This window comes from Glossina fuscipes, unplaced genomic scaffold (genome assembly GCF_014805625.2).
Source record: "Glossina fuscipes isolate IAEA_lab_2018 unplaced genomic scaffold, Yale_Gfus_2 26, whole genome shotgun sequence".
NCBI lineage: Eukaryota > Metazoa > Arthropoda > Insecta > Diptera > Glossinidae > Glossina > Glossina fuscipes.
Window position 1 is genome coordinate 5562078 of NW_023998421.1, and position 25985 is coordinate 5588062.

The 25985-nt window shown below is 32.4% G+C and overlaps 1 protein-coding gene across 6 annotated transcripts in view; it reads left to right on the forward strand.

Moving 5' to 3' along the window:
* Positions 1-25985, forward strand: part of LOC119635276 (dual 3',5'-cyclic-AMP and -GMP phosphodiesterase 11) — a 140554-nt gene that overhangs the window by 93592 nt on the left and 20977 nt on the right. For 4 of the 6 annotated variants that reach the window (XM_038029999.1, XM_038029998.1, XM_038030000.1 and 1 more), the window contains 2 exons: positions 21643-21991; positions 22467-22622. In XM_038029999.1, coding sequence (XP_037885927.1) covers positions 21753-21991; positions 22467-22622 — 395 coding nt within the window. In that variant the 5' untranslated portion in view covers positions 21643-21752. Of the gene's footprint in view, positions 1-15195; positions 15607-21642; positions 21992-22466; positions 22623-25985 lie in introns of all 6 variants that reach the window. The other 2 variants (XM_038029995.1, XM_038029996.1) reach the window with 1 other exon arrangement.

Sequence of the window (25985 nt, forward strand, 5' to 3'; positions counted from 1 at the left end):
TTTGATATGTGAAGAAGAAGAAGAAGAAGATAAATAAATAAACTAAGGTTTAATGGTTTCATATGTTTGTATATAAAATTTCTTATAATTCGAAAACCATGCTGTTACGTATTTCCGTTTCAGTTCACACTTACGTTTATTCGTCAGTCATACGTCCAATGCACCTGCATTTGACGTTTTCTCCCTTGTGTATTGAATTTCGAAAACATTTTCATTATTTGTTTATTTGATTTTCGTGTGAATTTCGTTTTTTCGCAGAAACAAAAAAAAAAAAAAAGAGAAAACATTGAATGAACTTTATGTACTGCTTAATTTTTTTTTTCTTTTTTGATGGCCACCATCGAGCTATAGGGTACGGTAGATTTATTTTTTCCTTTGTAACACGCAAGCCATGTAAGACTCTGTCTCCGTCTAGTCCAGTGCATCCGTGCCTTCGAAGTTTCTCGATTACGTACCGCTTCAAGACTTCAAGATATAGAAAACTGAAGCTTGGTGACGAGTAAAACTGGGCTTGATCCATGAGCAATGGGTAATGGTAGCAATTTGAGTTGTATCTATCGCAGAAACACAGGAATGAAATTTCTCTTCAAGTCCATAATCAAAACGGATCTCAAAAAAAATTCTGCTTTTAGCTCATCAGAGTGAATAAAATTCCAATCGTATCGGCAATGTCTTACCTTACTTTGCACAGCCTTGAAAATTATGAGCATAGCTGACATGATATTGTCTACCATCAAGATGAGGTGGGAAATTTATTTACATTGCAATAGAATACGATATTCGTAATTTAAGACCTTGTATGCAAAGTCTACGGAATTTCTTTTTAAATTATTGCATGATTTTATGTTTTCTTGATCAGCAAAAGGCTTTCGGAACATTATTACTCTGTTTGTTAATGTAGTAGAAAAGTTGTTGGTAATTAAAGACGGTAGTACGACTGAAAAATAAAACGGAACATTTCAATGCATTCCAAAATTTTTGTGTTTGTATTTCAGGGTAACTCAATCCATCGATCAAAATGATTATAAAAAGCATTCTATGATTGCGAAGATTACTGAATTTTACGTAAATTAGTATCACTCAGGTGAAATCAAATGAAAAGAAAAAATTACTGAGTTGATCAAGTTTGGACTCAAACCCGACACCCATTAAAACTATTTGCGTAGGAAATCTTAATGCGTCGCATTCGTATACGTTACTCCTCCTCGCCTCCATGAATTAAAGTGCTTATTACTCCCGCAGTTGTAGTAACCACAGCCATCACGGGCACGCCGCGAACGGCGGTACTCAACATTTAGGCTCCGCCGGCATTTCTAGAATCGTTCTTCTACGAGTATGCGATTTGTGGGCGAGTGGATTATACGTATTACACGTGTCATTATCGTCCATACTCTTCGGATTACTCATACTTTCTAGCCCCTCAGTAGTGCACAGATCTGTAAGTTAAATCTTTTGCCTCCATATCACACAAAGATCAAAAAACTTCTACATGAGATGCATTTATCATCAAAAAAGAAAATTGTAGCAAGACGTTCTTCTCGTTTACAGAGAGTTTTGCAAATTTTCTAACAAATTACTTTAGCATATGAAATTCTGCCCAGTTCCAGTATAGGGATGAGGAAGGCAGATATTAATGACGTGTTTTTGCAACGAATAATAACTATGCTCTTAGCCACTTATAAGAATCATGGGAATAATTAAAATGTTTTTGTTTAGAGTTTCAATTCACATATTTATCAAAACAAGCGTAAACGTAAAATATTATACGCATATCATTTTTTTATGTCGAATTATATTAAATAAAAAAAAAAAAAAAAACAAGAGATAAGAAAAAATTTATATAACTTTGGTTCAGTTCATACTGACATTACGGTTGCTGTTCGAAAATGGGACGTACAGTTCCTCAACTCATCTTTATGCTAAATTTAAGCGAAGGGTTGGGTCGTTTTTAGCCCAAATTAGGCATTCATTACTGCTTATGACTACTAAGGACTACTTTTGATATCGTGACCAATTCCAAATTTGCAAATACTTTTTATTAAAAAAAAAAAAAAACGGTTTCCCGTGGTGAGATTACGGTTAACGGAAAGAAAGAAAACATTTTTTTTTCTTTATCTTTTAAACTTCATAGGGGTTTTTGGTTTGTTTTTTGAAAATTAAAATCTGGAAGCTTTTGTTCAGCATAACTATCTGAAAGCGTATGTCTGTCCGTCCGTTTCATGAGCTTAAGATCAGTATTTCCGAAATTTTTCTTCAGAAACAAATTTGTTCTTATTAATATCGTGAGCACGGAAAAGTGAACCAATAGGTCCGACAATAAATAAGCTCAGCTTTGCTCTTAACAATTAACCTTTAAATTGAGTCTAAAATATTTAGGTAATAAAAATTTTGAACATCATTGGTTCACAAGCCTCTCTATAAATACCAAAAAGTCCATCGTAAGACGGAGTAAGTAACTATAACGGTTGGTTTGTTAAATTACGCTATCAAATCGTACACACGCTCTTCGAGTCATGTATTGGGTGAACTTGGATCTGCGTAGTACCTAACAAATATCGTACACAAGATAATGACTGATATTGAAAACGTCCGTCCACGTCGCCAATACATATGGCGCTGAAACATTATCTATAAAGAGCATTTTGCTTAGTAATTATTCAATTTTCCGCTACATTACAAGAGCTGTCTGTCATAAATTCGAGAATAATATAAAATATAGGAACACTTCAGGCGGCCATATTCTTAACTTAGTGTATAATGTACATAACCGCATATGTATGTAATAAATAACAATATGATTTTTTTTTCTACTGCGTAAAATTGTATTGTTTCCATTTACAGTCGTATTCGCAAAATCTACGTGATCAACATCTAACTGTTCGCTTTAATTACTTTAAAGATGATGTTTTTATTTTTTTAATTTATTAGCGTGTTATTTTGATTAAAACAATTTAACGCTTCAATAAACGGTAGAATGTGCATGTTAACAATATAATGCAATTCTCTCGAGTCTCTCATTAATGCGGTGTGAGGGAAAATTGAAACTGAAATGCCAGTAATTAAAGTCAGGCCTGTTTTTCTTCAACAGTCGTATCTAAATTAGTTTATCTCTATACCAATATGTTTATAAGGCGCCTTGTTTATTAAGAAATTTAATAAGAATCTTGTTTATTACAAAAAAATAACAATAAACAAATATATGATCAATATCATAGAGTGCAATAAACTTGGAATCTATTCGCAAATAAATAAAGGGAAATCATAATACATTTGCTTTGGATTAAATTTTTTACACCGTCAATCATATTACAGTGAACCGAGAAAAAATTGAATAAATTATCATCATTAGGTATATATATAATAGATTCCTGATCTATACAGGGTACTCCAAAAAAGTCATGCAAAAAATAATTTTGTTAGAAAAGTTAAAGGCCGGTTCATATGGCTCTCGATATCGAGTAAACACGATGATTGCCGATTTTGGAGTCGTTGTAATTGACAGCAGTCGATAAACTATGAATATTTGTTCTTGTCAAATAAAAAATCTTCCAAGTACCGTATACAAATTAGGACCTAGTTTACCCGATGTCGGATACCATAAATCAGCCTCAAGTTTGTTTAAGTTAATTTAAAAATCTTTCATTTCCTTAAAGGCCACAGCGCAGGGTTACAGTATTGGGGAAGCGGCTTTCAAGGCAAGTACCTTTCCCATGACCGTTTTGAATGTATGGAACTACATGTCGCCCTAGTTAAATAGCGCGAATACGCTGGGAAAAAGCGCGGAGTGCCATTCTTCACTTAAGATTGGTGGGTGGTCATGGCTATAGTTAGAATTTGATGTTGATAAAGACATAATCCTTACCGACCTACCGGCAATTACCGGCACATACTGCACCTTTTTCTTAACTCTCTCTCTGTCTCTCTCGCTCTCTACCTACTTCTTTCCAACTACCACCATAATACAAGTATAGTGTAATTGACCATAAATAGTTAGCTGATATTATCTGATCGGCCACATTTTCGAAGAAGAATAATCTGATTATTCTTACAGTCCACGAGCCGCATTAAACCGTAACTACCTCTGAATTCATTCATTTTTTCAATAATTTCTCGTCAATTTTCTAAAACACAAATGCGCCAATTTTCTTATCTAACAGAGCCGTCAAGATGAACATGAGAATGTTAATTTTAGGGGACCCTGTAAATAAGCATTTGATTGATTACAAGTCAAAGTGAACACCATATAGTGGCAAAAGAAAGAAAATAACAGTAAAGTAGTTCAAATCTATAATATTTTATATTATGTGTGTCTGAAATAATATTCCGAAAAGATAGATAACAGCAAATAAGAGAAATGACGTCGCTACTTTCTTTTATACTTTTTAAGTTATATCTAATTTTTTTTTTTTTTGCTAATTTTTCATCTTGGCTTAAGAGCGTACAATCAACAGTATAAATCCAAATAACTATAAGAATTCTTATTGTATTTATTTTTATTTAAGTTTTAAATGTTTGACAAATCTACCCTTGAATATGAACGAGTGTAAGAAGAAAAAAAAAAAAAAAGAAAGAAAGAAAAAATTCGTTAGAAAGTTTTTCTACAATTGTTTGCAGTTCGTTGACTGTTTATTGATGAATTCGCCACAACACGACTGGTGTGCTGAAGTTAACCAAATAAAAAACCATATGACTGCCAGGCACAAGCTGTTTATTTTATTCTCGTTTTTGTTCGAAATCAAAACAAAATTGTAATAACAAGAGCAAATTGTTCAAGTAATGCGATTCATTTATTTAATTATTCGACATTATGGATAATGTACATACATACGTTACGTACGTATAATAGTGAAAGAAGATATCAAAAGCTTTACTGTTGTCTCCTTTGGGATATCAATTGCTTTTAATCCGATGATTTCACTGAAATCATAATAATATGATTATATCGTTATAATTGAATTTAATTCAGCTTAAACAGTGTATCGATTTAAGTAACAATTACCATAAATCTTTTTGGATATTAAAATATTAAAATAATTTGCATGATTATCGTCCAAGATTTTTGACCTTGTACATTCTAATAAATTTTATGATAAAACTTTGAACTGGCGAATGAACTTTTAAATGTTATTATATGGCACCAATCCTAAGCTAATAAAGAAATGTGTCGTCACAGAAAGCTTATTTTAGAATTGCATGACAACTATACAAAAAAAAAAAAAATTTGGGCAGAAGTTGGTAATGTGGGAAAAATCTGACGTATATTCTTTGAATGATTTGATTAGTTTTATTTTTAAGTGCAATTATCGAGCCTCGACCTCGGGATGAAAAGAAGAAAAGAAATTTTACTCACATCTTAGAGCATTTTATTTTAAGTGAATTGAAAAAATTTTTCCGGTTTTTTGAAAATTTGGGGATTCGTCGTGGAAATGTTAAAACTGTTCGGTTAAAACTATGTCGGTTAGTGCGCTTGGTCTTTTTTGTTTGCTTCGTCCCCTCATCTCTTCATTCTACACCTTCAACCGATTAATATGTTCGAAAGTACGGCTTTAGGTTTGAGCGAATGATTTAAGCATTAATATCCTCACTTTGGGATAAACTCTTTTTTAATGGTTAATCACAAAAGGGATGTATCCTATTAGTGTATCAGCTGCCCGATAGCCCAGCAGATAAGTGTCGTAACTACCAAGTCGATTGTCGCGGATTTAAATCTTGATTCGATTTAACCATATTTCGTCGTTACACGTTCCCATTGGCCACACACACCTCAGGCTACAGCCACTCTCTATCTCTTCCTCTCTTACCTCACATCTACAGGTTATATCCCTTGATTTATTAATCATATAAAAAAAAAGAACAAAAAGCAAAACAAGTAAGAATATTACAGTTGGGAAAAATCGACTATTAGATATCCTACACCTAATGCCTAATGCAGTCATTCAGTCGTTTCGGCACGAAAAGTTACACATTATTTTCCTGCAAAGGCATAGATGGAAGCCCGTATATTGGAAGAGTAGTTATATTCCTTCAGTGAACTGATATCATATTCTACAGTTAATTGCCGAGCGATTCAAAGAGAAAGAAGACAAAAACTTTTTCCTTTTTTAAGTAATATTTCCAAAAATTTTTGTATTGTTTAGAAGCATCCATTTTATGTACTTGAACTTGTTGTTTCACAAATAACAAATTTTTTTATTATTTTTTTTTTATATAAGTTTAGGAATGTTTGTTTTTAGTTTAGTGAAAATAGGGCGATAAACTTTTAATTGCTTAGCTTAATGTAGGCATAATTCTTAGCGTGAAGAAGATTTTTGAGAGGAAACGCAAAAATTATTGTTTTCAGTTCATAAGGAATTGATTTCTTTTCTGGCTCAATCAATTTTTCTATACATGAAGCTTAAATGAGATTAAAGTGGAGTAGAGGAGGTGTAGTCATAATCGCTTGGTAGAAAAATTTATTAAAGTTGAACAAAAATTTCGTGTTAAAAATCGTTCAGATGGTTGCACAGTGCAATTATCCAAGTTTCTCACCTCAAGGCGAAGCTGTATTAAGAAAAATTTCCCGTTGTATTGCGCGCAAAGTATGTAAATTCATTACATTTGGTTTATTTATTTTTTTTTTTGGCTTCTGCCACTAACATCATTTGCATTCAATATTCTGTTCACCTGTTGTGTAGTGTTTATATTTAGACACTTCTTGTGTACACATTTGTGCACATATATTTACACGTACGCAATTTACGCTTGCATAGAAAGATTCATGTTTCTTTCGCACTATGACGTCAGAGTTAATCTTAATTAAAATCATTGTGCAATACCATCTATCGGCTTGACATACGAAATCTAAATGTAAGACAACTAAGTTCAATGGACTCGTTTGACATTTGTAAGTAAAAATCATGTAAAACGTATAAAACAATTATTGAATAATTAATTCATTAAGGAACGTGGTGGGATTATTGTTAGATTTACAGTTAGATCAATACATATATATATATATATATATATAAAGCGAAAATACTATAGTAGGACAGGAACCATCATTAATTAACCTACACCGCTTCTATCAATGCAATCGTTCATACAAGGACTTTTCAAAATAAGGCTTTGTGTTGGAAATGATCGAAAAAGTGGTCCGATCCGAACGGTTTTCCGAAGCATTCGTCCTTGGGTCAAAACATGTAGGTGCTCCAAATTTCATTAAAATAACTCGAAAATTATGACCAGTAGGTTGGACACAAGGCAACAAGACGGACATTTGTCTCTCTCTCTCTCTCTCTCTCTCTCTCGCGCGCTATGTGTATGTATATTTTTTCTAGCCAAACGGAGAACTAATGTCACATTATTTTAAAAAAGAATAATAAAATGATTTTATTCTCCCCGTTCCTAATAGCCTGAAAATCGTTTTTGATTATGAATATTTTCGAATTCTACGTAGATAAGATGCAATCTTTACCAATTTCACTCTGAATGAAAAGGTCAAATTCTAAACGGAGAACTCTAACCCTCCGAATGCATTTTTACTTGAGTGTAAGGGAATCTGAGATTCGTTGAAATCAAGAAATTCTTTACATTATTCAAATACGATTTTTTAAAGTTAATAAAAAATGGCATTCTATCGGTTCCCTGCATCGCGCGCTTAGAAACCGATATTCCTGTTATCGAAGGGTTATTAATAAAGCAGTAGTCCATGTCATTGTGTTAATGTCATTTTTTTTCTCTTTTTTCACTTTTTCTTTTGTTCTTCATATGATATCCATATCAAATATAGTACGTGTTTGACACTCGCTTTTCTCCCCTATATTGCAGAGTAAATATTACTAACGGAAGGAAAAGCAGATAAAATGGAGAAAAAATTATTGTAATTGACACTAACACGTGCTCCACATGCATTTGTCTTTTACTTAAAACGGAAATAACTAACTTTGCCTTTCTAAAGGCATTGCCTTTTCGTTTATATGACAAAATAAATTTAAGAAATATTTTTCTGAAGGAAAAACTAATCTAACATACGAATTACATGTGAAAGGAAAAAATAACAGATACTTACTTCCAATTTTCGGTTCTTAATTTAAATAACAAGAGCATTGCGGCAACTAATCTCCAACCAGGAAAATTTTTAACGGTAGCTTTAAAAACTATCAAGGGGAAAAGGGGAAATATAGGTTCGGGGAATAGTAAGTAGCCTGCTACGTAAAGAGAGAGCTCTGACAAAAGCCAATTGAAAAATATGCTTTTACTTGAAATTACTTAACTTCTCTATGATTTCTTATGTTCACTCTTAAATTTACGAACTACAATCTTAATGTCATCATGAATGTAAATAAATGCTGTATGGACTTTGACAAGTAGGGTGAACTTTGTACTATGTACTACCACTACATATGGAGAGTGGTCGCAAAAGTAGTCCGATCGGAACCGGTATTCAATACCGTTCCTACTTAGGCCAAAACACATCACTGTACCAAATTTCATTAAAATATTTGCAAAATTGGGATCTGTCGGAAATTTACATGGACAGACATTAGACGGAGAGACGGACAGACAGACTTAGATCAATTTAGATTATGATTCTAATCCAAAATAAAATGTTGAGTCTATTTTAAGCCTTTCTGCGTGTTTACATATGTCCGCATTAACTTAATATACCCTGTACCGGTGTAGTGATGTGGGATGTGATGTAAAAATTGTGCAAATTTTTATATTGATAACATAAGCGCGTACGCTACATGCATCAAAAATTTTGTTCGATTTTGGAAATTTCAAAAATATTTCCATTTTCTTTAGGTATGCAAATCTTTTCTTTTTTGACCCTTTACGGGTGTGAATGTAAATTTAAGGTCATGCGGATAAATCATGCTTATTACTTTTTTAAAAAGTTGCAAAATTCTTGAAACCATCCAATCTAACCAAAATAAAAAGTTTTGCTTTATCTTAGCAATTATTTTGTATTCTATGAAATTCTCTCAGTATATTTAAATACGAAAACTTTTACAGGATTTTTCGTGAGGCACGTAAAAGTTTTGTTTAATTTGTAAATATAAAGTTTTCCTACCGTTGATGCTAATGCGTGTTAGGCGATGAATTTTATTTCAACTTTATTGTTGATCTACTCGGTATCGCTTATGTTTTTTTTTTTTTTTTGTTTTTTTAACATTGACTTTATTTAATAAACATTTAACTCTATATTATGTAGTTATCTATCTCTATTGTACGGTGCGTGGATGTGGAAAACTTTTTCTGTTACTTTTATTTGCAACTTTACCCATAAATCATAGCATTTTTGCAGGTAACCTTTTCTGTAACACTTTGCCAACCCGTCTGACATAAATTGTTTATAAAATTGCATATTAAAAAATAGTGGAACCATGAAGCATGAGAACAATGCAAACGTTTTGTTTGTGTTGAGTTTTGCAAATGTTAACATATTTATTTAAAATTTAATTTACAAAAAAACTTTAATCTATAATGGAACGTTAGGGTGTTTTTAGTTTTCAACTTTTTCTAGTTTTCTTCTTTTTATTTTTTTATGCTATTTGTTTGTATAGTAATTGCTCAAGTTAGTGAACTTTTTATTTAGCATAGTATACGCAATTGTTTTGAAGGACCTTAGAAAAATTTAATTTAATTTTCAAAATGAAATTTTAAACGATATGTTCATGCTATAGCCGTAGCCGTTTTACAGTTTTTATGCAAATAAACTCATTATGATGATAATGATTATAGTTAATGTGACTGAGTAATTTACAAAGCACTAAAAGCAATTTTTAAATAATTAAATCTAGGATCTAGTTTCATGCCATTCATATATATATATATATAAATCTATTTAAACGTTTGTCTGAATTTTTACAAGGTACGGCCCTAATTAAATCGAAGTTTCTGCTGAGCGAGAAATCATTTACCTTACGAGAGGTCCAATGGGCAAATTTGGCTGCCACAAATGGAAGCTCGATTATGCTTTTTCACATTTGTATATAATGCAAATAACGTTATGATGGCTGGCCTACGGCTGATCTAACTGAATATTGAACTTGATCCAATCCTTCATGCTTGAGTTTTAACATGTAGGACAAAATATCTCTAAAATTTGCGTCTCGCAGGCGACGGACCGATGGACGGACGGAAAAGCTGAGCTTATCTCAAGTCCTTCTGGCTGTTGCATACTTCCGTACAAACTTAATATATCTTTGTTACCGCGAACGTCGGCATAGGGTATAAAAAGAAATTATTTAGAGCTAAGTATCCTAATCGAAATAAAACTTAAAAAATGGCCATAATCGGAAGACTAACGAACAAATATATGAGTAAAGGGTTTTCTGTGCAGACTCAAGTCAATTGTTTTTTATACCTTTAGTTTATAGTTTATAGTTTTTGTAACTTTATATAACTGTAGCTATTTCGGAACAATAGTTACAATAAAACACTCCAATATCAATCTTTACAAAGCAAAAGTTTTTAAGGCACTTATGAGATATTTACGGAAACTTAGATTGTGTGCCAACAAAACGTGATTTACTCTATGAATTTATGTGCATTTGCTGCTGTCCTATGCACGAAGAAGACTTAAAAAATTCTTAAATGGTTGAAGCGAATAATTTCGCGTAAATATCAGACAAATATTTCAACAATGAATTTCTTCACAATATTGTAGAGTTTTCCGTTTTTTGGAATCATTTGGGCTTTTTGTCTGCAGGCTTTCTAAAGAAACGTGAACGACCATTACATACACGCCGTGTCAAGGAAAGCAATTCAATTCGAAATTTATATACTTTAGTTGATTTCTGCATGATACATTTACTTAAACTTTTAAAACAACTCTCCGCTTTACGTTCTATTTGCGATGGCTTTAAAGTTTTCAAAGTTGAAAATTCTGACAATGTTTTCTGCAAAAACTTTGCTCTTCTAAGAGTTTAGTTAGCTTGAAATGCCGGGACATGTAAACGTTATTTCCGTTTATTTAACTTTTTTTTTTTTTTTTTTTTTTGGGCAAAATAAAAGCTATTTGCATATGCATTGTGTTTAAATTTAAATAGATTCGGAAAGATTTCATTTTAAAAAGGGGTTACAATTGTTGAATGTCAATGAAGACAAAAAGTTAAAATCTTGTATGTATTGATGATTACGGAACGTCGGTATTCGATTTGGAATTCGATTACTCATCCCCTGTATCTTTCGTAGCTCATGGTGAATGATTGCCTTCCAATGGCACAAAAAGTGAAAAGTGTTTTCCATTAAAATTGCGTCAATTCAGGCTTTATTTTCCGCACATAATCAACCTATGTCTCCCACTTGCCACCACCTATCAATCCATTCGAAAATGGCTCGATTTTACCTCATTTAGCTAGCAGCGCCTTACAGATGGAAATTCATTCGATTCGTTTACACTGTAAACTCATATTCTATCGAAATATCGAACTTCTTTCCGTATCCAACCTTTCAAAAATCGTTCAAAACTGCAATTTAAAGAATATAAGCAATCATTTTTAATATTGCAATTCTTGAAAACGTTCATCCACTCTCGTGTGCAAACCAAAGAAGTAGTTGTGCATTTTGTATGCGACTATTAAGTATCTGAAGTAGTTTTTGTTTGTTTTTTGTGGGATATGAATTCAATAGTTAACTGTTAGCAGTTCAATAGTTACGGCGGTAAGCTGTTGTTCGGCGGTTTAATAATTTGTGCATGCTATGCATATAAGTGTCTCACTACCTCATTACCAGTTCTTATATGAAGTAATTTCTTTCATAAAACTTCGTAAGTTTAAAAGCCATTTATGTATTAGTGTGTTCACCCTGCCGCCCTAAAAACAAGCGGTAGTTTAACTATTTATTGGTAATGGGAAGGAAAGTATATATATAATATAATAATATTCGCGGAGGTTAAGTAATAAAAAAGTATTTGATTGTATTAGAAAAGACAGTGAGATCCGGGAACGGCGATCATTTAAAAAACGAAAGGAGATTTCTTAATATTGAAAAATTATTAGTTTCTAGGGATGTAATATTGATCTTATTCTTATGATTGACAAATATTTCAATGAAAAAATTCGCTTTTTGAAAAAAAAAAAGGGTAATCTCTTGTTAAAAATTTAATTAGTCCAATTATTGAACATTCCTTGCGTACTTCCCTTGAAAAGCTTATTTTAAATACATGGTCGAAACTGCAATGCAAATTATGAAAGTCATAGTTATGTTCTGAAAATTTGAATTTTGTTTCATTTAGCAGCGGTTTGCAGATAGAAATTCGATCAATTAGTTTGCACTGTAAACTCATATGCTACCCAAAACTGTATGGCTTTTGAAAATAAGCACAACAAATTATCGAACAAGTGGCCCTACTCGAACTATTTGCGATAGAATTTGTCCAAAGCATGTCGGTGTACAGTGTCTAGTTTCATCAAAATATCTTGAATATTATGGTTGATCACAAAAAAGGGACAGACAGACCGACAGACAGACAGACAAGCATAGATCAATCTAGAAAGTGATTCTGAGGCGGTATATTCAAAGGTGTATCGTCCTGGGTGTTGCGCACATCAGCACCAAGTTAGTATTTTCTTATACCACAACTGATTACAAAGGTCTCTGCACCTGAAACCACTTTACATGAAATCACTTTGAATGAAGTTTTGAAATTGTAGAAACACTTTACCCGATTGGAATTGAAGGACTTAATCGACTGCAATAGCCTAGAAATCAGAAACGCGCATTTTACATTTGGGTTATTGCCAATATTCGGATATTGAACGTAGATTAATTAACACTTGTGATATTTACTAATGCAAGATGCAACAGTCTCTATGAATTACATAAATCTTTTGATTGACGCACGAGTATTTTCTTTCAGTCATCAAGGGAGGAAAATGAGAATGTACAAAAAAATTATTATTGATACTTTTGTACTCTGTAGGAAACAGTTCTAGGTCATAATATTTAAAAGTTTATTACTTTTACATTTCACGTTTTGGAGGCTGCATAATTACATCGTTGAATATCCATTAAAATTGAACGTCATTGTCTGTTTCTTTATATATGAGTTGATAACTTCCACGTAGTATGACTAACAACTACCTACGGTATATACGGCTATAAATAACGTATACGCAGAATTTTCTTTAACGAAAAGAAAACTAAATTCTATGTTGAGACATTTGTGATAACAAACCCGGTACTAATTGAATTGAAAATTGAAATAAAATCAAAGCAGATAAAACCGAAATAAAAAAAAAAAGTAGAAAAGTAGATTATCTCTTGCCTTGATGGAAGATCCTTGTAAAGGATTTATATGCATTGAAATATAAAAAACATGGCTATTTTTACATAAATACAAGTGGATAGGTTAGGACATTGCAGGTGTGTGGAATATGCTATTTTGGATGCAGTTCAATTTGCATTTTCCACTTTTTAAATAAAAGTTTTATTTTCGGCAAACCAATCAACTTTCCACGAACAGTGTTAAAATTGAATACATGCGAGAATTCGAGTGGTCGAGAATCTACAAACATAATCATTTCGTTTGTAACATTTCGAATCACATAGATTTTCAATTGATTATTCATCTGTTCTGTAAGTAAAGAAACTTCAAAGGTGTTTTTAGTCGATTTGCTTAAGTAGGTTTGAGTGTAGCTGCAATGACATTACAAACTCTTTTTATTTTAGTTGAAATTTTGCAACAAGTTTTGAAAAAAAAATGAAAAAAGTTACATTCACTTTAAACCGCGATTTCACGCACTTGTAGCTTCAAGTTATTATAGCGCAGTCGAGGCGACGTCCAATTTTCTTTTTCAGCGTACGAAGAGCGCAAGTGTACTTTTTTTATTGTAAATGATCCCCTTCATCTGATTTTGTTCACATTGCGACATGATTCATTTTCATTGTGCTTAAGTTAAGCCCGATCCATTGCTGCAACACAATATATGATATAATATTTTTCTTTAGTTTGTTTTCGTTAATCAGTTAATAAAACCCTGTCTCATATTGAAATATGTATAGCAAGGGAGAATATATATGCAGCTTAACCGAAATCCTATTCTAGGCAAAAATATACAAAATGCAAGATGTGCATATGGTATATGGATTTTATGAACTTTGTATATGTATATATATATAGTATCTATATATAGTACAGTTGACAGGATCTCTGCCGATTATATCTGAATGTTAGAAACCGAAGAGTTAATCTTGTGCTTCCCCGTCATAAACGGGATGACAAAAATTTCAATTGTATTGTTAGCAATTAGTAGCGCGTAGTAAACAGATTCAGTTCTTCAGGTTTGTTGCGTTGAAAAAAAAAATCTATACATAACCCAGCGATGCGGGCTAGAAGGACTATCTTTTGAACAGTCAATTGGAGTGAAATTCCGCATGGAGCCGCTACATTCTCTTTACCTCTTACGTTTTCTTGTTTCAATATAAGGACAAGCTTGTGAAGTTTTTATGCCGTTTTTCATTCCTCTATTATAAGTGTAATCGGCTCCCTTTCGGGAGTTATGTAATGATATTATCGATTTTGCTAGTGCATGGTTAAATTTCGAAACTCGAAAGATCAAAGCAAACTCAAGCAAATTTCATGACGGGAGTTAAAACGAGGATCAAGAGAATGTGCCATCTCTTTGAAAAGATCACTTACAAGTTAGTTATCCAAGTCCTTGTAGTATAAATTATTGATTTTGTTTTAGCTAATGGATATTTAGAATTTCGAGGATCATATCTTACTTTCTTACTTAATTTTCGTTTTTTAATTATATTTGGCAACAAATTCAAAGTCAACTTTATTTAAGTGTGAATGGCTGGCTATGCGTTATTCATAGTTTGTACACACACAGTGTCGTGAACGACTTGGCTGAGCAGTGTGTAACTGGTATATGTGTGACATGTAGCACGTGCCCGGAACTAACTATTATTAAGTGTACGTGTATATGGATAAATGCGTGCCTCTGCTTCTTTTTTCGTTTGTGCCAACATAAGGACAAGGACAAATGAACCGAAATGAATTTGAGTTGAATGAATAAAGAATAATTTTTATGTACTTACGGGAAACGCACGGAAAGTTGAAAAAAAAAAAAAAAAAAGAAAAAAAAAAGGGAAACACAATCATTCAGCTAAATCTTCAACACGTGTACCGTAGTATGATTCATTTTATTTAAGGGCAAAATCAAATTTAAGAGTTTTTAATGATATCTTTTCAAAAATTTGTAGTGACTTTCTTGCACAAAATATCAATGGTGAATTATTGTGACGTAATAAAACATTTTCAATTTCCAAGTTGATTATTATTATTATTATTGTTGTTAATAATATAAAAGCAAAATAATAAAATTATTAAAACGGAGGGTCTTACATTTGCATTGCTAGCAGGCCCCATGGGCCAGGCTGCAAGCATGTGTCGATTTCGTGGCTGTCGGTATAAAAAAAATAAATCGCATAAAAATTCCCAACAACAGCAACAACAAAAGCAACAGCATCAACAACAACAGCAACAACAACAACAACAACAAAATTCATCGAATTCAACATTAAAGACCGTATCATCGTCTACGCCGTCTGTAGGGCCAGCAATAACAACAACGCATCAACCACAACCACCGTTGGTATCAATTACGGAAGCAGGTGAGAGGAGAAGAAAGAGGAGTTAGTTGAGTGGTATAGTTCATATAGATGTTTATTATAACTCAAGAGCAAACTTGTCTTATGAGTTACATTTACATTAATGTTGATCATACGCACTTGCGTCACTTAATTGACATAATGATAAATTAGTTTAAAGTAAAGAGTAGTGTTACACTTTACCTCCTCACCGTAACTCACTAAGAGATTATTAATTTGTATCTCTAATGTTGTTCATATTATATGCAGTCATTTCTTTTTGTAAATAGTCTTAATAATATTAATTTCTAAAATAAAGAACTTAATCTGACCAAAAACTAAGTTTAAATGGATGAATATATTGGGTATATGAAATTGACTCCAGGGTTTTCCAACACAGAAATCTAAACAGTACGCTAGTTGTACAGCCGGCAGAAATGGAGCACATGCGTACGCAGATATACATTGTTTCTTGGAACCTTGAATAAATTGTGCGTCAGAAAATTATGTGCTCAAAATCTGGCATTTGACGGAAACTCTGCTTTTCCTTCGTAATACGAAGAATAGTTCTTCTAATTCTTACGAATGACTGACAGTGAATGCCTGACGATATCCAAAGCCCAAATAATCTTGCCTTAGCATAGGCGAGCTATTAATATGAGTAATAAAGGCTAACATTCAAAGCGGTCCCCCTTGGGATGATCAGCGTCTAAAAAGTGTAGTATAATAAGGCTTGTTCTCTAAGCAAATGACATCATCACTAAAAAATTCGGTTAGGAAATGTTTGCACTTCTAACCTGAAATTTCGTCCTTATTCACTGTTGCCAACAGATATCACCGTTTCACCCTTAAATGAACAGAGTCTTCTGTACGGAGCTCATATTACTTTGAAAAGGTGGCAGCAGTAGTACGTAGCGACGGACAATATTCTGAATAGCAAATGTGTAGTCAGTTTTTTGCAATTAAGCGGCAAATGTGAAAAACGAAAAACGGAGGAACCAAAGGTGTACTTACTTACTTGGAAAATTTTTAAAAGTGCAATATTATTTAGACTAACTAAGATAGAAAGATAAGAGAAATCAAAGAAAAAGTTAATTAGTTAATACGTACGAATCAATAATAATAGTAAGTTTAAGAGAACGTAACCTGCTCGTTACATTCATTATTAGTTAAGGAAATTATTAATTTATAAAACGTTTTTAAAGCCAATTCAAGGTCACATGAATGTAAATGTAATAATTCAAAAATCAAACCAATGTCAAATTCTTACTATTATCGTAATAATAATTTTAAAAATAATTGGTAACGTCTTATTAAAGAGCATACCTACGGACACAGTCATTAAGCTACACCTAGGTCAGGCTTTTATACGTAAATAAGTTATTAGCGAAAATGCCATAACGAAGTCGTAAAAAAATTAAATAAGTTGCAGTTAAATCATCAACAAATAAAACTACGGTCAGGTGTTTATTTGTAGCTTTATCAATGAAGACTTGGAGTTCATTTAGTTAGGCATGACTTAACACTTCTTAGTAACTTTTAAATTAAAGCTCACAAATATTGAAATGCTAACACCAACGGTATGCTTCGAGTTCTTCTAAGATTATAAAATATTAGAAAAACACAAAATAGTGATTTAATTAATAGATCCAACAAGCGTCGTTCCCTTTCTCTCTCTCTCTCTCTCTCTCTCTCTCGCTTCTCCTCTTCGCCCAAATATCATGTTATTGCCACTGCGTTTTCTTTTTCAATTAAAGGCTTGCCAGCATAAAGCATCAGACACAGTGTTTACGAAGTGTGCATTTATCACAGAGTGACCGCGAAGTGTGGGTTGATGCAGGAGGATTTTCTTGTTTCGAATAATCTTCAAAGAGACCAAAAAGATTGCGGCTGTTACATCTTTGATATTCGCTGAATTTGTGTGAATAGTAAAAAAAAAAAAATCTCTGAGCGGATGTCATAAATTTTTAAGTGACTTGGATGCTGACGCAACGCTTGTTAACAAGCATTGAAGAACCCATCAAACACATTTAGGTCAACCTGCATCACTACGCCTAATAAAGTTATTTATTCATTTTCATCATCATGCAACCAAAATTTTACATTATTTCCATGTAAAGGCATTCAATTTGATGAATGGCCTCACATTGGCTAGTGTCCAAAACTTAATTCATTTTTTCCCACTTGTCTGTACCATAAAAAACTATAGACTAAGACTTTGTCGCCGCACAAAGACTAACTAACTTTTGATGAGAGCGCCTCGAACCAATTTTCGTTATCAAACCACAGATATTTTTTGCCAAAGAGCTTACTACTCAATGATTTTGAATTGATCGGCAAAATAAAAGGTGAAGTCATTCTGGATGCTACATACTTACGTAAAAACTCTCTATATCTTACAACATAAGTTGTGCAGGGCAAAGTGAATGTTGAAATTATATCAAAAGGGTGTGACTAGCGGTCGCTGAGCCCAGGATCATAAGCTTACAACTTTAAGCAAAGGCATAAGCTTGCTCTTAAATATTCTTTCGACACTTCCGTCATTATGAATGCGAAAAGCAATCTAATCGGTGAAGGGGCCGAGTCGCTGTGACCAAAAAAGCAATCTCTTCTCCAAGTAATGGCTTGAAAATTGTAAGTCTTTAGTTTGGTTTTCAATCAAGCAACGTTAAGTTTCAAAGTCAGCAAAATTGGAGCAAGGGTTGACTCACAAACACATTCATGTAAAAACAGGATGGGTTATGGTGTTTAGTTCGAACACATATTTGCAAAGTGCTGCCAAATCAAACAAAGTTTTATTAATAAATATATAAAACACGATCGTTATATCGAGTCAGTTGACTCTCGCTGTAATACTTAATTAAATAACGTACACTGGCTTCTCTTAGGTACTAAAATATCCGATTCTATCCTAGCATAACTTCTTTCTTATTATTTATGACGCTATGAAATAGATATGAAATGATTTCATTTCTTATTTATATCAATTTACTATAATCCACATATGTATTTATGTATAATATTCATCTGCCTTTAGACTAAGTTGATTGTTATCTCCTAATATAAAGTAAAATTTCTGACATCTTTAAATTCTTTTCGTTTTTTTTTTTTTGTATTTTCAAGATTGAAAAGAGAGAGAAGAAAGAAAGATAGAAAGAAAAAAACAAAAAATACACATTCATTAGATTCTAAATCCAAAAGGAATGCAATTTTTCACCACATATTAAGTTGGTATATACATGAGCGCAGAGTATTCATGCCAACTTGCCTAACTTTTATATCTCAATGTAGATTAAAAACATAAAAAAAAGATTACCAGCAAAGAAGAAAAATGAAAACGAATAAAAGGAAAAGTTATACAAAAGCTTGAAAAAAAAACTTCTTGTAAAAATTGTGCTCAGGGTAAACTAAATAGAACACACATATATATATATATATATATATATATATAGGTGCAGAGTGCAGAGACTGTATGTATGTGTTTGCTGCCATGTAAAGCAAAATGTGAAGACCAAAAGTAAATATTGAAACATTAGCTTTTTTGTGGTAATTTTTTTTTTCCTTTTTTTTTTATTTTATTGCTGTGGTGCACACACGCATAAGTACACATAACTTAGAGAAATGGTTTTCATATGTTAAATATTTACTGAATGCTTTCAAAAGTACTATAAAGATACATACGTTGCTTGCATATGTAAATGTATTTCAGTTTTGTTATTTGAAAAATATGTGCTTATGGTAAATTATTTCTCTCTACTTTCGTTTTTAAGTAGATACTTATTGCATAGAACACAAATAGCAACTTAGAAGCAGCACATATGCACAGATTCAGGCATATATGTACATTTACGTTCATAAGCATACTGTACTTGGTGCATACAATCAAATGTACATTTACGTACACATTTCTTTACAATAAGGTAAATGAAGTACTTGAAAAAGTTTTCAAGTGTCAAATGTTGTCTATTTGAGGAATTAGTTTGCATATATATTTACATGATGTGGATAATGCGGATAAGCTTGACGTGACGGAAGGTTTCATGTACGGATGTTATAGATCATACGAGTTCATTACGTAGAAGACAAAGTAAAAAAATAAACAAAATATGTTATCTACGTTTGGTTTTTTTTTTTTTTTGTTAAATAAAAAAAAATTAATAATATATATATATACATGTATGTAATCCTTTCTATAAATAAAATATGCAGATATATTGTATGTATATATATTACATATAAAGAATGTTCCTAGTATTTGTTCTAAAAAACAAAATTTTTGCATTTTATACCCTACACTGTGACACAGACTGTGTTAGATTCGTGAGGATGAATGATGGAATGGAGATTCCTGTCGGGTGTTAAACCTATAAGTTACAATTCCTGCGGTATTTTGATGAAATTTCTAAAGTATTTGATGAACGATGATGCTATTAAAAATAGATCGTATCGAAATCTATTAACAATCACTTCTCATATAACGCCTTACATTCAGAAAGTCCATATGCGATAAAAATTTACAATATAAAAAATTCCTCGACAAAAATCACTGACTGTTTAGTATTTCAGCGAACTAAATTGTTGTGCAAAATTTGAGTCGAATGAGACCATTTTTTTACCTCTTCCGATATAAAAATTCCTATTCACTCTTTTCAAAAAAATGTAAATAAAGTGTACTAAGTGCTTGAACGTTCGTATGTAGAAACTCGGACCTGTACATATATATTCATTTTCTTTATATAAATTTAGGAAAAAGTAACGCCATTTTTAATACTAATAATAAGTCTTTGAGCTATGAACTCACCGAAACTTAATTGCATATAATTCTAATTGCAATCTCAGCTCGTAAGGCATTACTCGGTATAAGTTGCCATACTGAAGAGAAAAGCTTGCATATTGAAATGAATTTCATTTAAAATATATTCATAAGTCCATCACCACCATCATAAGGAAGTTCAGCTTCCCACCGCTTTCATGGAATTTTTTCAGTTGTATGACAAGTTCTCAGAGATCTTGTACTCCACTGCTTTAGCTTTCTTTTTCTACGTAAAAAGTGAAATCATCGATTCGATGGATCGAGTAGCGATATATTCTAAAGTACAATAAGGTAGAAATTTTAATTTCTCTTTTAACTGTTTTTCTACGTAACCTCTCAGAAAACGGAAATGATTCATTAGATGTAATTGCATGCATTTGTTTCTAAGATGTAAAGATTCGTTTTAATTCGAAAGCAATTTTTCGATAAGTGATCTGGATCAAATCGTATTTTTTATAAATTATCGAAAAAGAACCTTTTTCTCATTTCCATATACACTTAAGCTTATTCAATGGCGCTCCCCTTTTGCATTGTCATGCAAAAAAGTTACATACAATTTGATTTTAAAATTATTCGCTTCACTGGTTTAATTTTAATTCAATTAATTACATTAATGTCTAATGAGAGTGCACACAGAAAGTTGTAATTTATCAGAGATGTGATTGGTTGAACTATTCCACTGTGCAATTGTATAATGTCTGTCATGAGCATGTTAACATCATTTAGTCTCCGAATCTCTTATGTGAATACTGGGATCAAAAACTCCATCACAACTTGGCATTTTGCACGCGTAACAACTGTAAGCATAAGTTGGGAAAAGCAGGATCTGACTTGTGTTACTGTAATTTTACATGAAGAAATGGATGCATGAAAATTCGGGCAGATATTCGGTAACAAATCGGTCTCTCGAAATTTCCTCGATAAAATACTTTTCTTAAATAAATACTTTGAAAACTTAATATCGTAAAACGTAGCGTACATCAGGACTTATCAAATAACATAATAAATGTAGAGGTGACGTTCAGAGCTTCTGCCTGATGGCTCAGTCTTTCCTCTGTATTTACGTTTTCTCTAAATATTCGAAATTTTTCACTTGCGTTGATTTAATAGCTTCTGCCAAAACTACTGTTAGTTGAAGTCATTTCGTGGGTTTTTTAGGGTTTATAATAAAAAATTTTATTTAAAATAACCAGTAAAACTTAAAAATTTAATTAAAAAAAGAAACAAAACAAAATTTCTTATTTTAGGTTTGCATTTGCGTAGCATAGAGGAGCCAACAACACAATTATACGGCGCACAGCATACACAACAACACCACCATATTGGTAATAGTTGCTTTAGTGTGGGTAGCAATAGAATGCCGATAAAGTTGGGGGGCACAGGGTATGGTAGCGAACATAGTTCTCATGCCGGTGTCCCCCTAACCGCATATCAGCAGCAACAACAACAGCAACTACAGCAGCAACAGCAACAACAGCAACAGCAACAACAAATATTACACCCACTAACACCACAAAAAGTTTATGATGCAGAATATGCACGAATGGAAGCTTGGATGGATGAGAACCAAGAATTCGTGCAAGATTACTTTATAAGGTAAGAAAATAATACAAATGCCAAAACGTTTGCATTCGAAAGTGTATTGTTTGCCTTCTGTTACAATACTTAAGTATGCAGTTTTTCGTCATTGATTCATGTAAATTTTAGTCACACATTTAAACAGAAAAAAGAGAAAAAAAAAAAAACAACTAACACCCACCATTTAATAGTTAAACCCTTGCGCAAGCAAGAGGTTATTGTGCTTTGTCTTCTTTACCTTACGTCATGTCGCGTATACGCGATATTGAAACAATTACTTTGCACCCACTTACACTGTACACGTTTCATCATACATCCATCTAAACATTTTGCTTACGAGTAAATTATTTCAAAAACCTGTATTCTCGATGAAGTTACTTTCAATTCAATTTTTTCTTCTTTTTTTATATTAATTTTATTTTACTTTTATTATTTGTTGTTGTTGTTTTTTTTATTTTTCATTTTTTTTTACTATTTTGCCGGGAAATTACAGAAAGGCCACACGTCAAGTTGTTGATGCCTGGTTAGTCTCACATGCGACTACAGCTGGCAATGACGCTTCTTGCTGTAATTCTTCACCCACGCATACACATCCCAATGGACAAAATTGCTCATCACGCGGTGGCTCGGGAGCCACAACACCAGTTCGGTAAGTTTACTACGTTACGTATTATTTATAATTACATGCTTAAGACGTTATCGTTGTTGTCTCTCTCTCTCTCTCTCTCTCTTTATGAGACTGAAAATCAATACATTCTCAAGCTGCGTCGATGATAATTTCTTAAGAATTGAGTAATTAAAATTGTCTACATCGAATTGAAAGTAATGAAATGATGAGGCAAGAAACTGCGTTCATTGATTATGCTTATATAATGCATGTGATAATATGTTTGTTAACAACTTTAAACGCGGCTAATACCGTCTTTCTTATACATGTTTGAGATATTTTATTGCAACGTTTAACTTTCGTATACATATACGAGGTGTGTCTATTAAATAGTGAAACCAAATAGCTCAGCTTTACATATATACATATAAATGTATTGCTTGCCTCCTATAACACGATTATTATTAACAGAAACTTACTTGCTTTTGATTGAAATCAATTTATCACATATAAGGCGATGCAGACTCGTTTTTATACCTAGGACTAGGAAAAGGCGTCGACGGAAACAGATCAAGCAACGAAGCCCCCTCTCTTTCGTACAAGCGGGAACTATTACGGTTAAATACACCTATCAAAAAATAAGACTATGGTCCCAAAATTATACAACTTTTTGCTTAGAACTTTAGCTTACATTCAAACTTTTTTTTTTAATGAAAACTTTGCGCCGCAATCACTAACTGACACTGACGCATATTACTTATACTCGTGACTTGCCTACAAAAACGCTTACGATCTGTGTTCCAAAATGTATCATCAACCTGTAATACCGATCATAAATTACGTGATTTTCATGCTTCTTAATTTTCGATCTTTCGATTCTTCAAAAAAATGTTTATAAGACATATATTATGTCAATAATTTCTTGTGGCTTTTATTTGCACGAAAAGACCTCTGGCTATCTTCAATCGGTTTTTTATATCTACTTCACTTTTTGAAATGCCGATGAAACCTGAAGTTTAGCACAAGAAATATTTGTGATCTGCCCACACTGGCGCCCACAGTAGGTGAGAAAGTTCAAAACACGTCGAAATTTTTTTTCATATTTTCGCCTATACCAGCCGATGTCGTGACTATATTTCCAAAAATTTCTGAAATGCGAATCGTGGTCGTCTTTTCCCCTGTCATTTGGTCATGTAAAGCACAAAACAATTGATCAAGTGTTAAAACAGCCATGATTGATCTAGACGCTGACAAAAAATAGAAAATTTTTAGCTGCAAGCGTATAGAGGACGTTTTAAAATGCGATCCGAAAAATAGCTGCATTTAAAAACTTATTTTTCAATTCCAACGGATAGATTTGAAATGATAAATATTAAAGATTCGCCTTAAGGCCTGTATCAGAAAAAAAAACTTCAAAAATATATATAACAATAATAATAGTTAAGCGTTACACTTTTTTTTTAATCCGTTGCTTGCCGACAGCTTTGTTTCGTTGGAATTTTAATGTCTTTATTTAAATAGCTTACAACACGTACAGACATTTTTTAAAATCATCTCTATATACTTGCCGAGCCGGCTTACATTGTTGATATTTGCTGATAACAAATTTAAACACTCGCATAACCGAAGTGTTCCTATCCGTATGGGTATGGATTGTTTAAAAAAAAGTATGCTAAACGTATTTGTTATGTTTTACCATATTTTACAAGCAACATTGTAAGACATAACAACAACATGCACAACGCATGCAGATTTATGTGCTAATGTAATTTTAGTGATTGTTTAGTTCTAACCGGTCCCTAAAGGCCTGTCAACAGTGAACCCTTTAATAATGTGAGCAATTCTATAGCTTGCAATTATTATCTTGATTTATAAATTTTTCATTGACATCAATTCTCATACACATTTCACTGTATATATATTACGCTATAGTATAGAAGCAATGTAACCTGATTAATGTTTAATACAATAGTTGGCATAGTTTTGTTTATTCTTTATAGGTTAGTAATGAATTTTTAACCAGTTTTATTGACAGTTTTGTTCAAAACTTCTTAAGAAGATTCTTTTTCTTTGTTTGTGTTCTTTGTTCTCCTGTTGAAAATATTAAACAAACACAAATCTATAAGTAACGACAGCGTGACATTGTATAGATAGAAGTTTATTTACTGGTCTTTTGTATTAACAGAAAAATAAAAATAAAAAAAAATAAAAAAGACTACGGAATACGGAATACATTGTGAATAACGAAGGGCTAGATTAATGCGTTGTCAGGAACATGAGTTACAGAACTAATAGAAATCCAATAACGAACTTTGTGTGCAAAACTCTTTACAGGGGGAACGTGAAAGACAAGAAGCGGACAATGGAAATTGTTAATATGTCATATATATATGATGGCAAGTTTAGGTCGTTTCATTTAATCTCATGCCTCATGCCAATGTGATGATGAATAACTTAAATTAGTTTCTTCACACTCATCTTATGCAGTTTCGTAATAAAAAGTAATCACAACTTAAAATGACTTTTTTCAAATTTTTACTAATTAAAGGCATTACTTAGAATACAGTTTCGCATATAACGATTTTTATATCGGAGTATACTACAATTGTCTTGCTTTTTGCAAAATCCAAAAATCTTCTTCACTAGCTCTAAGAATTTGATGGATTCAATCATGCTTATTACACTCTCTGTGTAGAAATATTCGATAAAATTGATTCCTAAAGATCAAATACCTTTCAAATAGACTTGATCGATATCCAATTTTGTATAAGTATCTCGTTTAATAAAAATTGAATATAATAATAATGGACTTAAATGATGGGCTGGCAAGCCTGCAATTAGCTGCAAACTTCTTTGCTTATGTACTGAGATTAAAGCTTCCAGGGATTCGCTTTGATCTAAGCCATGCTCTTTCATTAGTTGGTGCCGACTTCGACATTGAATCGATTCAACAATAGTCAGTCTACATCTATCTGTCCTCCTAGTAACTTAGCGAATGATACGATATTTTAAAATCATCAAATTTGTTGTTATATATAGAAAAATCGGGAAGTATTTTATCATTACAATACTAGTTATTACTAGTGATATTTGTCTTTGTAGTTTAGTTTGTTAATTGGATACGTGTCAACTCACTTAAAGTTGTTGCTTTAGTCCTGATATTTTAGGCGGTCTAATTGAATACTCGTATGAAATTTCAAACGGAAATTTTCTATAGATTAATCAGTAAAAACGCTATACAAGGACGGCAATCATGATTAAGTATCCTACACCATTCCGCTTTATACGTATACACATATGTTATGGAAAGGTGTTATGGAAAGGTGATCCGATCTGAAGCTTTTGTAATGGCGTGCGAAACACGATGTGTTTAAAAATGTCGACTTGGAAGTTAAACACAATAAT